The sequence below is a fragment of the Notamacropus eugenii genome, chromosome 5 (assembly GCF_028372415.1).
Source record: "Notamacropus eugenii isolate mMacEug1 chromosome 5, mMacEug1.pri_v2, whole genome shotgun sequence".
In the NCBI taxonomy this organism is placed as follows: Eukaryota; Metazoa; Chordata; class Mammalia; order Diprotodontia; family Macropodidae; genus Notamacropus; species Notamacropus eugenii.
The window spans coordinates 7,664,281-7,678,179 of record NC_092876.1 but is presented as its reverse complement, the minus strand read 5'-3'; the positions used below and the strand labels follow the sequence as shown (position 1 = coordinate 7,678,179).

The 13,899-nt window shown below is 44.8% G+C and overlaps 1 protein-coding gene across 1 annotated transcript in view; it reads left to right on the top strand.

The window, feature by feature from the left end:
* The first annotated feature begins 1,813 nt into the window (after positions 1–1,813).
* LOC140507319 (uncharacterized) overlaps positions 1,814–13,899 on the top strand; it is a 58,182-nt gene continuing 46,096 nt past the window's right edge. Inside the window, exons 1-5 of the mRNA XM_072615433.1 lie at positions 1,814–2,227; positions 2,553–3,902; positions 6,894–6,979; positions 10,441–10,567; positions 11,401–11,496. Of these exons, the coding sequence (XP_072471534.1) occupies positions 3,500–3,902; positions 6,894–6,979; positions 10,441–10,567; positions 11,401–11,496 (712 nt within the window). The 5' untranslated portion in view covers positions 1,814–2,227; positions 2,553–3,499. The remainder of the gene's footprint in view (positions 2,228–2,552; positions 3,903–6,893; positions 6,980–10,440; positions 10,568–11,400; positions 11,497–13,899) is intronic.

The following is a 13,899-nucleotide window of genomic DNA, read 5'->3' as shown; positions in this document are numbered from 1 at the left end:
TCCTCACACCAGGTAAGCAGTGCAGTCCTTTAAAGGATGCTCAGACACCCAGAGGGTTGCCAAATCCCATTGCTGCCTTCAGTGAGATGACCCTATGGTATGGATCACCTGTATTCAGACTTGTCACTACAGCTCCCAATGTATCAATACTGTTTTTTTTTATTACTTGTCTATCATCAAAGGACTTTGAGATAGGTAAAAATGATAAAATGGTATAGGTGACATCTTTTTATTTGTGCATAAACTGGATTTTAAGTGAGGCAGAGTTGCATGAAATCATCAGCCTCTTTCTCTTCTCTAAAGTCATCACAGTCCAATGATATGACAGTCAAGATGACTGGTGATGGCTTGGGTTGCAGTGGAAGACCTTGATGTCTCCTATGTCTAACGAAGTCCTAAGGGATCCATGGTGCCTGCTTCTGCTGCCTTCATGGCTGTTGGAACAAATTGTTTCAGCCCATTCCACCAGGGTAAGTCTTCACATACTTGGCGCAGACATCCCCTAATTGACTGAAGGGTTTGAAATTCATTGGTTACCCTCAATCTGATTTAGCTTATTTGTCAAAAATTTTGCTACATTTTCTTGGAGCCACAGGTGGATCAGGTAGACACCAAAGGTGGAAAACAGCTCTGAAAAGGACTAGGCAGCCTTCACACCAGAGGTACTAGTCTTCTCTCAACACACCCCAAACACCGTATATTTGTATATGTCTATCTGTATAGCCAAATATGTAAATGTGGTGGTGACCTATGGGCTAACTTGTCTCCCTACTCCCCATTTTACTTGTAATTTGTATTATCATGGACTTTTTGAATATTCCGTGTAATTCCTTTTTTTAAATTTAAGTTGAAAAAGTCTCATCGTTATTTTAGGAAGCTCTGGAAGTCTGCCGCTCCTATGCTTTGCGGGTGGCATGCCAATGTCTAATTTGAGTTCAGATCCTTTCTCAGACACTTTGTGGCTATGGAGCTGTAAGAGGCAAGTCACTTAACCTTGGCTCTCCAAGTCTCAATTATATCATCTAACTCTGATCCTAGAATCATAAAGACCTGAGTTCACATCCAGCCCAAGACACTAACTAGCTGCATGACCCAGGGAAAGTCACTTAATTTCTGCTTGCCTCTGTTTCCTCATCTGTAAAATGGAGAAACTCATAACACTCACCTCCTAGGATCCTTGCAAAGATCTAATGAGGTGACGATTGTCAAGTGCTTAGCCTAGTGCCTGCACACAGTAAGCGTTACATAAATGTTGGCTATTACTAATAATGTCACCCACTTCTCGGTTATTGTGAGGATCTAACACATGGAAAGCGTTGCTAAAACAAAGCTAGCTGTTATCACGTTACGTGAAGTCCTGTGTGGGTGATAGAGCTGCGCCCCTACAACAGCCTGCAGGCAGCGCTTTTATTCCTTTAGTCTTTGGTAAAAGTGTCCCTAGGTTTGGGGACCTTGTGGTCACAGGCCTTTATGATCTTCTGAACCGTCTTCTGGCCTTCCCAGGAGGCTTCGCCTATTTGTATATTGGACAGCGCACATTCCTATTCCTGAGGCGCTTGTCTTTAAAGTGCTTTCTTCTTGCCCCTTTTCTCCGGGGAGGAGGTGGAAGCCACCGTGCGTTTCAGTGACTACAATGTATCCAGTGCCTTATGTTGCTAGGCAGCGGAGAGATAAGACGCTTAGGGGTTTCCATGGGGACGGAAGGGAGAAGAAAGGATTCTGATTGGCTGAGGGAAGCGAACCCTCTGATAGGCAGACGGAAGTGAGCCCTCCGAGTGGTGAAAAAGTAGCGCGCCCTCTGATTGGCCGGAGGATAGCGTGCGCTCTGATTGGCCGTGGCGATCTCCCATCTCCGGCCTAGGGCTAGAAAGGCGTTTAGGTCTAACCAGCCCTGGGCCTCAGGTCGTGCTTGTAAAGTATCCCGTGATCAGTTCGGAGCTCTGGGAGAAGCCACATCCCCCGGAACCTGTAGGAAATGGGAGCGGAATACGGGGGAAGGATGAGGAGGCGCCGTGACAATCCTGGGAAATGTGGTGTCATCGCTGCGTACGCGCACGCGCACTTCCTCACTAAAATTCTGGGAACCGTTCCGACGGTTGGGCAGGCGCGCACGCGCGCTTCCCCGTCCTCCGCGGGTGCGGTTGTGCGCAGGCCCAAGTCTTCGAAACCGGAAGAGGTCCCCGGGAGAGCGAGCGAGCTACGGCGTGCGACAGCCCCGCGTGATCAGGTCCGGGAGGCCCGAGGTTGTCTTCAGGGTCCGGGAGGGTAGACCGGGAGGGGCAGGTCGGGGCGGGTGGGACTGGGGCCTGGGGGAGGGGCGGAGGGGGGAGGGGCCGGAGTCATGACCCGCAATAAGTCGTCGTCACCCCCTTCGGCCTTACCCTTGGCAAAGCCTTTTAGAAATATCTTCTCATTTATTACAGCTTATCTCATAAAGACAAATAGGGCGGAGAAAAGAAGGGGTCCTCGTGGCCCTACTGGCTCGTCCGGGAAGTTTAACGTTGGCTCTTGTGCGCTGGGTTAATCCTGTTTTCTCTGTCCCCGTGTTACAGACGAGGAACCCGCAGCTCCCAGGAGAGAAGGCCTCTGGCCGCAGGTCCAGCCTCAGTACTCGTGCCCGGTGCTAGAGTGCCAGGCTGCCCCACCCTGGCAGAGAGAAGGAGGAGGACTGAAGACGTTGCCTTCTGCTTGGCTGTGTAACCTGCTTTGGGAGAGATGCCTGGGGGTGACCCGCAAGAGGCTGGCAGAGGGGACTCGGCTTTTACTGGTGTTTCTGCTTAGGCACCTGAGGATTCCAACGCTATGGAGCCTGGGACTTTTAAACATATGGCAATTCTCGTGTTCACCCAGGCTGCCCTCTCATCAACATGGATAGCTTCTCAGTGCGTTCAGAGACTTGCCATTTTTAACATGGAGAGTAAATAGGGGTTTTGCTTATTTTGAAAAGATGACATTCATTTCGTCTTTGATGCTACTGATAGACACTACAGTAAATATAGCATGCGTATTGGGTTTTAATGGAAACTCTAAAAAAAGTTTTCAAATTGTGCAGTAGCTTCTGGTCCCTTGATTCAGGGCGCTGTTCTTTATCCCCAGCTTTTTGCATGTCTGTCACTGAGTCCATTTGGAGTCTTCCTGCTCTACAGTGAGAGGATGGGGACTAAGGGTCTTTGTTTTTCACTGCCTGCATTTGTTTGTGAATGCCTGTGTCACCATATGTATCTGAGCCAATTCTAAGGGCTCTTTTTACAACTTACTCAAGAAGAAGGCTCCCCGATGTTCAGTTTGTGGGCCATTTGTATGGCCAAGAACTCACCACAGTTTTTCCAAGGTCTGTGGTTCGGCTGTGTGATTGAGGCTGCTAGGTCCATCCTAATTCTGATCTTTTTTTGCCCATAATTTCCCTTAGCAATGTACAAGTGCCCATTTTGGGTTTGAACAGATTAGCTCCTTTGTGGGGATAGTTTTGAACATCTCAGTGAAGGTCTCAGCTGGAGAAATGATGCCTCTGAAGGAAGTGATGGTTGTGTATCCAGACCCTCAAATTCCCACTACACATGATGAAGACAGCATCCTGGGAATGGATGTCTCTTGGGTTCAGGAAGCCATCCGAGGAGAACAGAAGTCTGACCTTGAGGCTACTCGACAGCGCTTCAGGTTTTTTCAATACCCAGAAGGGGCCAGGCCCCTTGAGGCCCTGAGCCAGCTTCAGGTACTTTGTTTTCAATGGCTGAGGCCAGAAATTCACACAAAGGAGCAAATCCTGGAGCTGCTTGTGCTGGAACAATTCCTGGCCATCCTGCCTGGGGAAATCAAGACTTGGGTGAAGTCACAAAATCCAAAGACAAGCGAGGATGCGGTGGCCTTGGTGGAGGATTTGGCCCAGATGCTAGAAGAAGGAGGTGAGAATTATAGCACAGTGAACTGAGTGGCACATTACAGTGGCTTTTCCAGAGAGAACAAGTTAGGAGAAGGATGCCCTGTGTGAATGGCAGTATTTAAAGTGGTTTCTAATATTTAATGAATATTTAAGGTGGTTCCTATAGGAGGGTAGACCCCAATTATCCCACCCCCATCCAAATATTTGAGAAGCTCCCCCAGCAAGGTTTTATTTCTTCTCATGCATACTCCTCTGATTTGGTCATTTAAACTGAGCTGGAGTTTAATGGATTATCAAATTCTGCATGAATAGGTGTATACTATATTTCATTTTCTTCCTTCCAAGAGCCTTGTAGAAAACTGCAAATATGGTTATAATTATTTTGCATCGAAAGAATTGAGGGATAGAGCATTCATGGTCCTTGTCTGGGGCACACAGAGCGATGACAAGCCTGACCTAAAGTCCGTTTCCGGACTCCCTTTCTATTTATATTATTTTATATTACATTTCTGATTGCCAGATTGTTATTCATTTAAACATTTCACAAAATATGCATGTTTTTTTCAAGTGGAAAATGTCCTCAAAAAGGTATAACTTTGTTAAATGAGAATGTCATCGGCAAAGAAGTTGGCTTCTACATATTCCACATTACTTAGCAGTTTTAGGAAAGAGCTATGAAATGCAATTCATGTCTTCTGATTCTTCAGTTTGAGTTCTGTGCCCTGATATATCCAATGGTCAAAAAGATTGAGGTGGGCAGTTAATTCAGACGTGATGATCTTTGTGACTAGATCCTGGGAGCTGGTTGGGCTATACCTGGACTCACTCTAGTCTCGTTCTTTCTCTGTGGTTAGGATGGGAACCATCCTCATCACTGTTGTGTGTGGCAGTCAGTCAGTGCCAGCTATGTGCTAGGACACTGTCCTAAGCTTTAGGGAATAAAAAGAAGGCAGAAGGCTGCTCTTGCAGAGAGATAATGTGAAAAGTTTCACACAAAGATATATAGGATCAATTAAAAATAATCCAAAGGAAGAACGTGCTAGAATTAAAGATGATCAGGAAGGGCTTCCAGAAGAAGGTAGAATTTTAACTGGGACTTGGCAGCTGGGGAAGCCAGAAGGCAGAGGTAAGAAAGCTGAAGATTCTGGGCATGGAAAGCGCAATCAGGAGAGGAGTGTCCTGGGAACAACAAGGAGGCCAACGTCTCCGGATGACTGAGTGTGGGGCTTGAAGAGGGATAATGAAGTTCACAAAATCTGAAAAGAAAGGGGAAGCAGATTATGAAGGTCTTGAATGTGAAACAGGATTTTATATTTGATCCTAGTTGTGATGGGGAGCCACTGAAGTATCGAATGTGCTTATGTGTGGACAGATCCATGCTTCTAAAAGATCAGTTTGAGAGCTGAGTCAAGGATGGACTGCACTGAAGGAGGACATCCAGGTGTGGAGGCAGTATTGGAAGAGAGAAGGGTGAATGTGCAAGAAGTGTTATGGAGGTAAAGGAGGCAGGTCTTGGAAGCATTTCACATGAGGGATGAGAGAGCGAGGAGTAAAAAGCTTAGTAGTAACTTTGGAGAGAGCAGTTTGGGTTGATGAGGGCAGGTAAACATGCTGGGTGACTGAGAGAATGGTGATGTCCTCAGCACTAATAGGGAAATTAGGAAAAGAGATTTGGGGCAAAAGATAACGAGCTCAGTTTTCAATGTGTTGAGTTGAAGGTGTCCTTGTGACAATCAGCTTGAGATACCTGGTGATGCAAGATTGGAGGTCAGCAAAGAGTTTAGAACTAGGTAAGTAGATAGAAGCATAAAAATGGTTGAATCCATGGGAGCTATTGAGATCTCAAGTGGAAAAATGTAGAGGAAGAAGGAAAGAAGACTTCAGAGAGGCCTAGAAGAGTGAGATGTGAGACAAGGACATTAGATTTGTCATTTGAGAGATGGTTAGTAGTAACTTTAGAGAGAGCAGTTTTGTTTGGATGATGAAATCAGAAGGCCTACTTAGACAGTGAAAAGAGTAAGAGGAAAAAAAGGGGGGCCATCTATTTTAGATGTGATGTTTGGGGTTGCAAACTTTAGGGAGAGCTACAATGACAATAGATTGTGATCAAATAAGGGAGTTTCAGAGTCTGTGAATGGAGATGTGATACATTTGTATGTGATGGCAAGGTCAGAGTCATGACCATTTGTGCTTAAAGTGGGATGAAATGAATGTGAAATGAGGAACTGGGAGGTAAGCATGTTTGAGGGGGGTATGGATGTTGAAATGCCCTAGGATGAGAACAGGAGTTGGGGAGGGGAGAAGGCTCTGAGCAAGTCATAGAACTCATTGAGGAAAGAATGCAGTGGCCTAATGGTTGCTAGACAACAGCTACTAGAACTTTGACTGGGTGGTAGATGTAGGTTGAATGACCCTCAAAGGAGGACTGATGGTGGCAGAGAGGGAACCTGGGAGTCAGTGAGGAGCAAGGAATATTCCAGCTCCCCCACCTCAGGCAGTGAGTTGTGGGGAATGAATGACAGTGCAGCCAGTGCTAGAAAGGGAAGCCAGGGAGACTCTGTTATCCCAAGGGAGGCAGTGATTGCCAGCAGATGAAAGGAGTGGGAAGGAAACGCTTTAAGAGGCAAGCAAATTTGTTGTGTCTGGAGCAGGTATTTCAGAGAGCCAGTGGTAGGGTTTGGTGGCTTTAAAGTGGAATGTTACTGGGTTTGGTTTGAGGGGAATGGGAATAAGGGAGGGGACAGCTGGGGACAGGAAGTGAGGGTTGAATCATGATGATGAAGGTGGGAGTAGAGGTCATCACTGAGTATTGAGTTAAGGTGGATTTTCATTGTCCTTAGAGGTTTAGTCTCAGGGTAGATTCTTCTCAGCGCCATTGGCAGTTCAGGGAATGTGACAGATGCTTGAATCTGAAGGAAGGTTGTTGCTCTCCTTCCCCTAAGGAAGGAAACCTGTAGAAGGGAAAGGAGGCATCTGGTAGTTGTAAGATAATAATGATCTGCATTCTCCTCAGCTCAGCCTTCTGAGGACTCTGCACTCTCCCAAGAAGGGAGCACTGAGGAGGGACATGGTTCTACATTCTTGACAAGCAGAGCCCAGGTGAGTTGGAATTTTTATGTGTTTTAAGTGCTAGACCAGTTGTTAGAGGTGATAGATCTTTCCTTGTGGAACTTCTTGCTCCATTGGGACCTCTTTTAGAAACCTGAACCCTGGTTGCCTGTCACTCAAGTGACTATTCCACCTTCCAGGAAGATGTGCCCTATGTGAAATGGTCTCCACTCCACTCTACCCAATGTTCATTCATCCAGCAGCTCCTTCAGGCCTAACTGTGATATTTGTAAAGGTAGCATCAGAGGAGAGCCTTTGCATTGAGCTGCACATCATTGGGCAAGACTTGTGAAATGGAGGCTGAACCACTGCAGAGCAACACATATGGAACCTTTATAAAAGCACACAAGGAAATGCATGAGTAAGAGCCAAGCTGAGCTATAGGCAGTAAGTGCTCTGTCTGTTTGGTAGAGACAGCTCAACTTAGGATACAAGGGGTAGGAAGGTTCATGACAGAATTAGCTGAATGATATTAGTTGGGTGAGGGAAAAGGTTCAGAGATTGGAGAACCATTGGCAAAAGCCAGTGCAAATAGCCTGAGTATATCAGATGGTTTATGTTAAGGAATGCTGTTACATTTGATTAGAATAAGAGTGTGATAAGCTTTCAGTGCCATCCATCATAAGGAGTTTGATTTTTGTCCTTATGGGAGACATTGCTGAGAGGTGAGGCCCTCTTACGTGGAAACTAGAATAGGCTGCTTTGGGAAACAATGGGTTTCCCATTTTTGGAGGACTTTCGTCAAAGGGTGGAGGACCATTCATCAGGTATTGCATGGGAAGCTTATTCAGGCATGGCTACACTGAATGAGCTGTTAGGTGTCCTGAGATCTAAAGTCTAATCTCTTTCATAAGATTTTCCCTTCTTGTTCTAACTCAGGCTGCCTTCTGCTTTCTTTGAATTTCTACCTTTGCCTACTTTTATGGATCAGCAATCTCACTGATATGGGTGTTTCCTCTATTGTTACAGATCACAGGCAGCTATACCTCCTTATTGCTCTTGGCCAGGTCTTTATACAGATCTTCCCCAGAGAGTCCACCCAAGGTACTCAAAGTCTTCCTCTAGATCTCTTGACATTTTGTGGATGCCAGTGGAATATATAGACTCTTGGTTAGCCCTTGCTCTTGATACGTGAAAGACCCATCTCCTTTTACATTCACAGGACTCTTTTTATCATTCTTTGCACTTGGTAATACCTTGCTATCTGACTGGGCCATCTTCACTGTTTTGTGGTGGCACAGATCTTATTCTTTGGAGACTCTGATTTTCTGACTCACAGTCATACAGCATCACCTGAAGAATATTGATGCTAGAAAGATGTGACTTCCTTTCAGGAAGATCATTGGTTTGTGAGAATCACTACACAGTTCCCATCCTTACCTGTTCATTATCTGTCTGCAGTGTCTATCTAAGACATATGTACCAATGGAACAGTTTTATATGGACTACTTTAAAATTGTATATCATGATCTGGACAATAGACATTCTTCTTCTTCTACTTGGACTTGCCTGCATGGATAGTTAGGCCAAACTCTTGTGAGATTATGAATCTCATTTTAGGAGGCTCTGCAGTGTTCAGGGGTTTAATACATCAGTACAACGTTATCCACAAGGAGTATCATCTGAAGTACCTCAGCATCTATCAGGAAATTCTTTTTGCATTTAGAATCCTTGCTGAGTATCCTCTAGGTCAATGGCACACATCTTTAGTGAATGTATGTCTTTTTATTGACTGGGTGATATTGATAATCAGAGCGCAGAGAGATAAAGTTATTCCCTTTCACAGGAATTTTGATGTAGGCGTCATCTGAGTTCGTTGGAGTTTTTTTCTACTGCATGAGCAAAGTGGGATTTTGTATTCTTTGCACTTTTCAGGCACTTGCATGACTATAAAGATATGGTCTGTTCTAGAGTACAGGGTAATCTGTGATTTATGGAAGCCTGCTTGTCCATCTCATATTTTTAAAGATGGCCATAATACAACTGGTGATTATTATCATAAATGTTTATTTTGCAGAAGGCATATAGGTCAGTACTTACTTTGTGCATACACTCTTCTTGACAATTTTTGTTTCTCTCTCTCTCTCTCTCTCTCTCTCTATATATATATATATTTTATTTTATATATGCCATCATCTACCTCCCCCAGTTTCTTCCAAAGATCTTTCCCTTAAAATAGTAATTTTTTTAAATAAAGAAAAAAAAGTTCCACAAAAGTAAACAGTCAAAAAAGGTTCTGATGTTTTGTGCAGTGTTCAGCACCTATGTTCCCCCAGAGTAGGTGGGAAGGTGGTGTTTTTGATGTAGTTAACAAGAAGTTAACTGTGCTAAAAAAAGGCAAGAAACTGTGATCCTTGCCCTCCAGGAGCTCTCCTTCTAATGAGGGAGACAGATGCACAAATCAGTCTGGACTTCCAAGGTGTGTGCAATGTAAACCATCCTTGGAGCACACCCAGAAGCTGCCAGGGGTCTTCATTATGCTTTGTTGACCCATTCGCATCATAAATGTTGGAATTCTGAGACACTCTCCAAAGGCCTACGAAGAGACGTTTCTTTTAGCCTTTGAATGTGTGATGGATAAATCAACTGCAGCAACTCTATTTTCTTTTCAAAGGATATTCCACCAACTATCTTTCCAATCAACTACAAACTTTTTTTGTGTTCATTTTCCTTTATATCAAAAATTCAAAAATGACATTCATTTTCTCCAGCCGAACGTCCCATCTTTGGTCACAAGGACCTCGCATTTAGAGTGCCAGCTATGAAGTTAGTGTTTAAAATACTCTGACAACTGTGATTCTTAGTACTCTTTGCCCCTGTTTCTGCCCTGTAAAAGCAGTAGACAGACACATAGACTGAAGGGCATTTGGTATTTGGGAGGGTGAGAGGGGCTTCCTTGGCGAAAGGATCCATCATAAGGTGCTGTACATACTAAGGTTTCTTCCTTGGAGATCAGGTATTGCCTGATGCTAGGATTGTAGTCAAAACCTTTCCAGCGTAATAAGACTTGCTAGAACTCTTGCACCCTCTGCACAGCCCTTGAGAAACCAGAGAATCCTCCTTGACACCCAAAAAGCATCAGAATAGAACTTTGGAACTGATGGTAGGTAGAAGCCCTCAAGAAAGAAATATTGGATGAGCCAGAGTTTTAGAATGGATGGATGAGAAGACTGAGATAGGTTGTAATGAAATATGAAATAGATGTCTCTTTGCTGTGGTTTGGAGGAATGTTTGAAGGAAAGTTTTATTAACAAATCAGAACTATGTGCATCTCCTAAAATCTCATACAAAGTGAGGCATAGAGTTTCTCATGCATTGCCCACATGACCTTCTGAAATCCCCTTCAAAATGGAGCACTGCTTTGTGTATGCACTGTCATCCTTATTTTCCTCCAAGTGGCCGAGGGAGGGATGATGTGCGGTAGGTAATCAGGAGCCTGTTTGGTGTTTCAGGATTCACTGACATTCCAGGATGTAGCTGTGGACTTTACCTGGGAGGAATGGGGGCAGCTGAAGCCTGCTCAGCAGGATCTGTACCGGGAGGTGATGCTGGAGAACTATCAGAACCTGATCTCTCTAGGTAAGAGGAGCTTCCCCCATGGTGCACAGTCTGCTCCTGGATTGGCTTTGCACCTTCATTTGCTAGAGGCTGGAGGTATCCAAAGTGCTCAGCTGAGTTTTGACTGGAGGTGGAAGGAAAGATGTTTTTATACCTGTAGAGCCAAGAGGCAGGATGTCTGTGTTCTCGGTTCCCATGAGGAAAGTTTGTGTAAAACTAGAAATTAAGAATGACATTGTGGATCCTTCCCCATATTCCAAGTATTCTTCCTCAAAATTCCAGTTTCTTAAGGTAAAAAAACTCACTTGGGCTTCCTGGGACTTTGATTCGGATGTCTGGGTTCAAACCTCACGTCTCCAGCTGAATAACTCTGTGACCGAACAGGTCACTTGGCTTCTGAGTTTCTGCATCTGCAAAGTGTGTGTAATATTCGCACAAGTGAGAGATCTTGGAAGTCCTTTGTGAATGATAAAGCACTATATGAATAGATGGTATTTATTATTATTAGCGTTGTTATCATTATTTCTGACCGTGAATCCGCATTGTGATGACTCACATGCGCTTGCACAGTTCAGAGTGGCTTTCTGACGTGCTTGTGCCAGCTCTTGAGCCAGGGAGTTTGATGGATTTTTTGGTGGTGCCATGAATGCCTTTGGTAGTTTGGTGACGCCTATGGACCCCTTCTCAGAATAATGTTTTAAAGTGCATAAATGTTCCTGCACATCAGGTGAAGAATCCCTGCCCTAGACCTTCACAACTCACGTTCTTTGCCTGCATTGGAAAGGGCTTGAGTAGACCTGAGATGGCTCTGTATTTCTGTTCCATCACATGTCCCTTTCTTTCTGCATGAACAGGGCTTCCAGTTTCCAAGCCAGACGTGATCTCCCAACTGGAGCAAGGGGAAGCACCGTGGGCTCTCAAGAGAGAAACTGCCAAAGGTTCCTGTCCAGGTGAGTGAGTGAGAACCAGGCAGCAGCAGTTTGGCAGATCTGTCAAGGGTGAAGCCCTTTGAAATGGTGAAGAAGGAGCAGCCTGGGAATTTAGGCAAAGGCCAAGCGAGCTGTCTCTTTCACTGTTGTTGGGGATTACATTTTCCTCAGAAGACGTTTCCCTGCCTCACTCTTCTGAGCGTTCAGTGAGTGCATAAGGATTGGCAAACACATGTGTAGACACTGCTTCAGGCCCAGGGACTGATTGTTTCAAAGCATGAAATCGGTTTACTGTCCTTTGTTGTGTTTAAATGTGGTTAGAAAGAAAAGGCATGTGTGAAAGTGAAGTAGCTTTACATAGCAGGACATTGCATAGGGAGATGGAAAAGAGGGGAAGGGGGAAGGGCAGAATAACACTGGCTGATGTTTGCTTCCAAGGGGTGAGATCTGAAGGTGACTTCCTAGTATTCAGTCATATTTTAAGGACTTTTAAATGGCCGGCTGAGGAATTTTTCCTTTTTCTTATAGGTTTGATGGGAGAGGAATTAGAGTATTCATTTCAGCAGTTGAATTCAGCAGACATGAAGTACCTATAATATGTAAAGCTTGTGCTAAGTGCTGGGTACATAACAATCAAATGGTCTCTGCTTTTCAAGTGAGGAAGGTGCTATAACATGTACACATAGACAGCTATGTCAGAGTAAGACACTTTGAGCAAGGTGGGGTTTTACCAAGTGAGTTGAAGTGGGGGGAGGTGCATTTCAGGCAAGGGAAGAGCTTGTGGCACAGCACAGGGACAGGAGATGGTCAAGAAATAGCTTCTAGGTCACAGAATCTTTGAAATTTAAAATTACAAAGTATCTCAGCAACAGTCTAGGCAAACCTATACCTCTGAAGGAAGTCCTGTTACATCACATTCACCAGTTGGGCATCCAGCTTTTCACTGAGCCTTCTAATGAGAGAGATTCAAAGGCAGTGGATAGAGTATCATTGGAATTGTTAACTGTTGGGGCAGAATTGTGAAAGAGGAGAAGAAAAAAGCATGTCCCCCAGGGAAAGGCTGCTAGTGGCCAAGTTGGGTGTCTTGCATCTGCTCAGGGACTCTACTAATTTGCCTCATAGTCTTCTTAGTTGAAAGACCTGAGTCTGCAGGTGCAGTACTGCTCTGAACCTACTATCTTCTGCTGGATACAGCTTGTCCCTTGAGAAAACGCTACGAGGGATCAAGTTGGACATCTTCTGCCTGCCCCAAAGCAATCACTTCCTTTTATACCTGCATAAGACATCTTCAGCCACTTGCCCCAAGCTGGGCTCCAGGAAGCACAATCCTCCCTTCAGCTTAAGGCCTTTCATCTCTGGCTGGGTCTTTATTTTGAGGGTAAAGGAGTGGTGCCTTCTACTCAAAAATGGACATTGCCACACCTAGTTATACCCTTCACACCTTGCTGACTGAACTTATGTAGATCATCATCCAGACCCCATTCCCCATCCCTTTCCATCTAATTTTTCATTCCTATCCCCCTGAACCCAGAGTTTCATCCTAACTCTGCCCAGCCCTTCTCTTTCTAGAGACAGCAAAACTTCCCTTCATCTGAAATCTATTCCTCTCCCACCCCTTTCATCAGCTAGCTCTTACTGAAGCTTGGATGTCTCCTGATGACAAAGCCTTTCTGGGTACCCTTTCAAGAGCTGGCTGCACCTTCACTCACTCTCCCCAGCTCACTGGTCAAGGTGGGGGAGTTGGAACACTTCTTATTCCCCATTGCTGCTTCCAGGTTCTCCTTCCTTTATCATTCAGTAACCTCTCTTTCTTGAGGTTAGTCCTATTCATATCTACCACCCGATCAAAGTCCTGGTAGCAATTGTCTGTGGATCTCCCAGGTCATTCTCCTTCCCTCCTCAATGAGTTCTTAGAATTTTTCTCTTCTCTTCCTTTAACTCCTGCTCTCATATTAGGGAATGTCAGCAAACATGCTGATTCTCCCTCCAAAACTCATTTCCCCAACTTGCTTACCTTGCATGAGTTACTCTTCTACCTTACCTGGATGGTTATACATCAAGATGATTGTACCCTTCATCTTGCTGTCACCCACAGATGTACCACTTCCAGGTTCAAGAGTTTTAAAATCCCCTTATCCAACCATTATCTGTTGGAAAGGTTTTCACCTTTCCCTACGTAACTACTGTTTATCCATACTGTGATCTCTTGACCACTCTGTTCTCTCCCAGGTCATCTCCCCTGCACCAACCCACTCACTCTCTTTTTCCCCATCTTAACTCCTTGCTGAACCAATTCAGTGCTGCTCTATCTTCCTCTCTTGACTTGCTAGACCCCTTAGGGGCAGCTAGGTGGCGCAGTGGATAAAGCATCAGTGTAGGAGTCAAGGGGACCTGAGTTCAAATCTCACCTCAGACACTTGACAC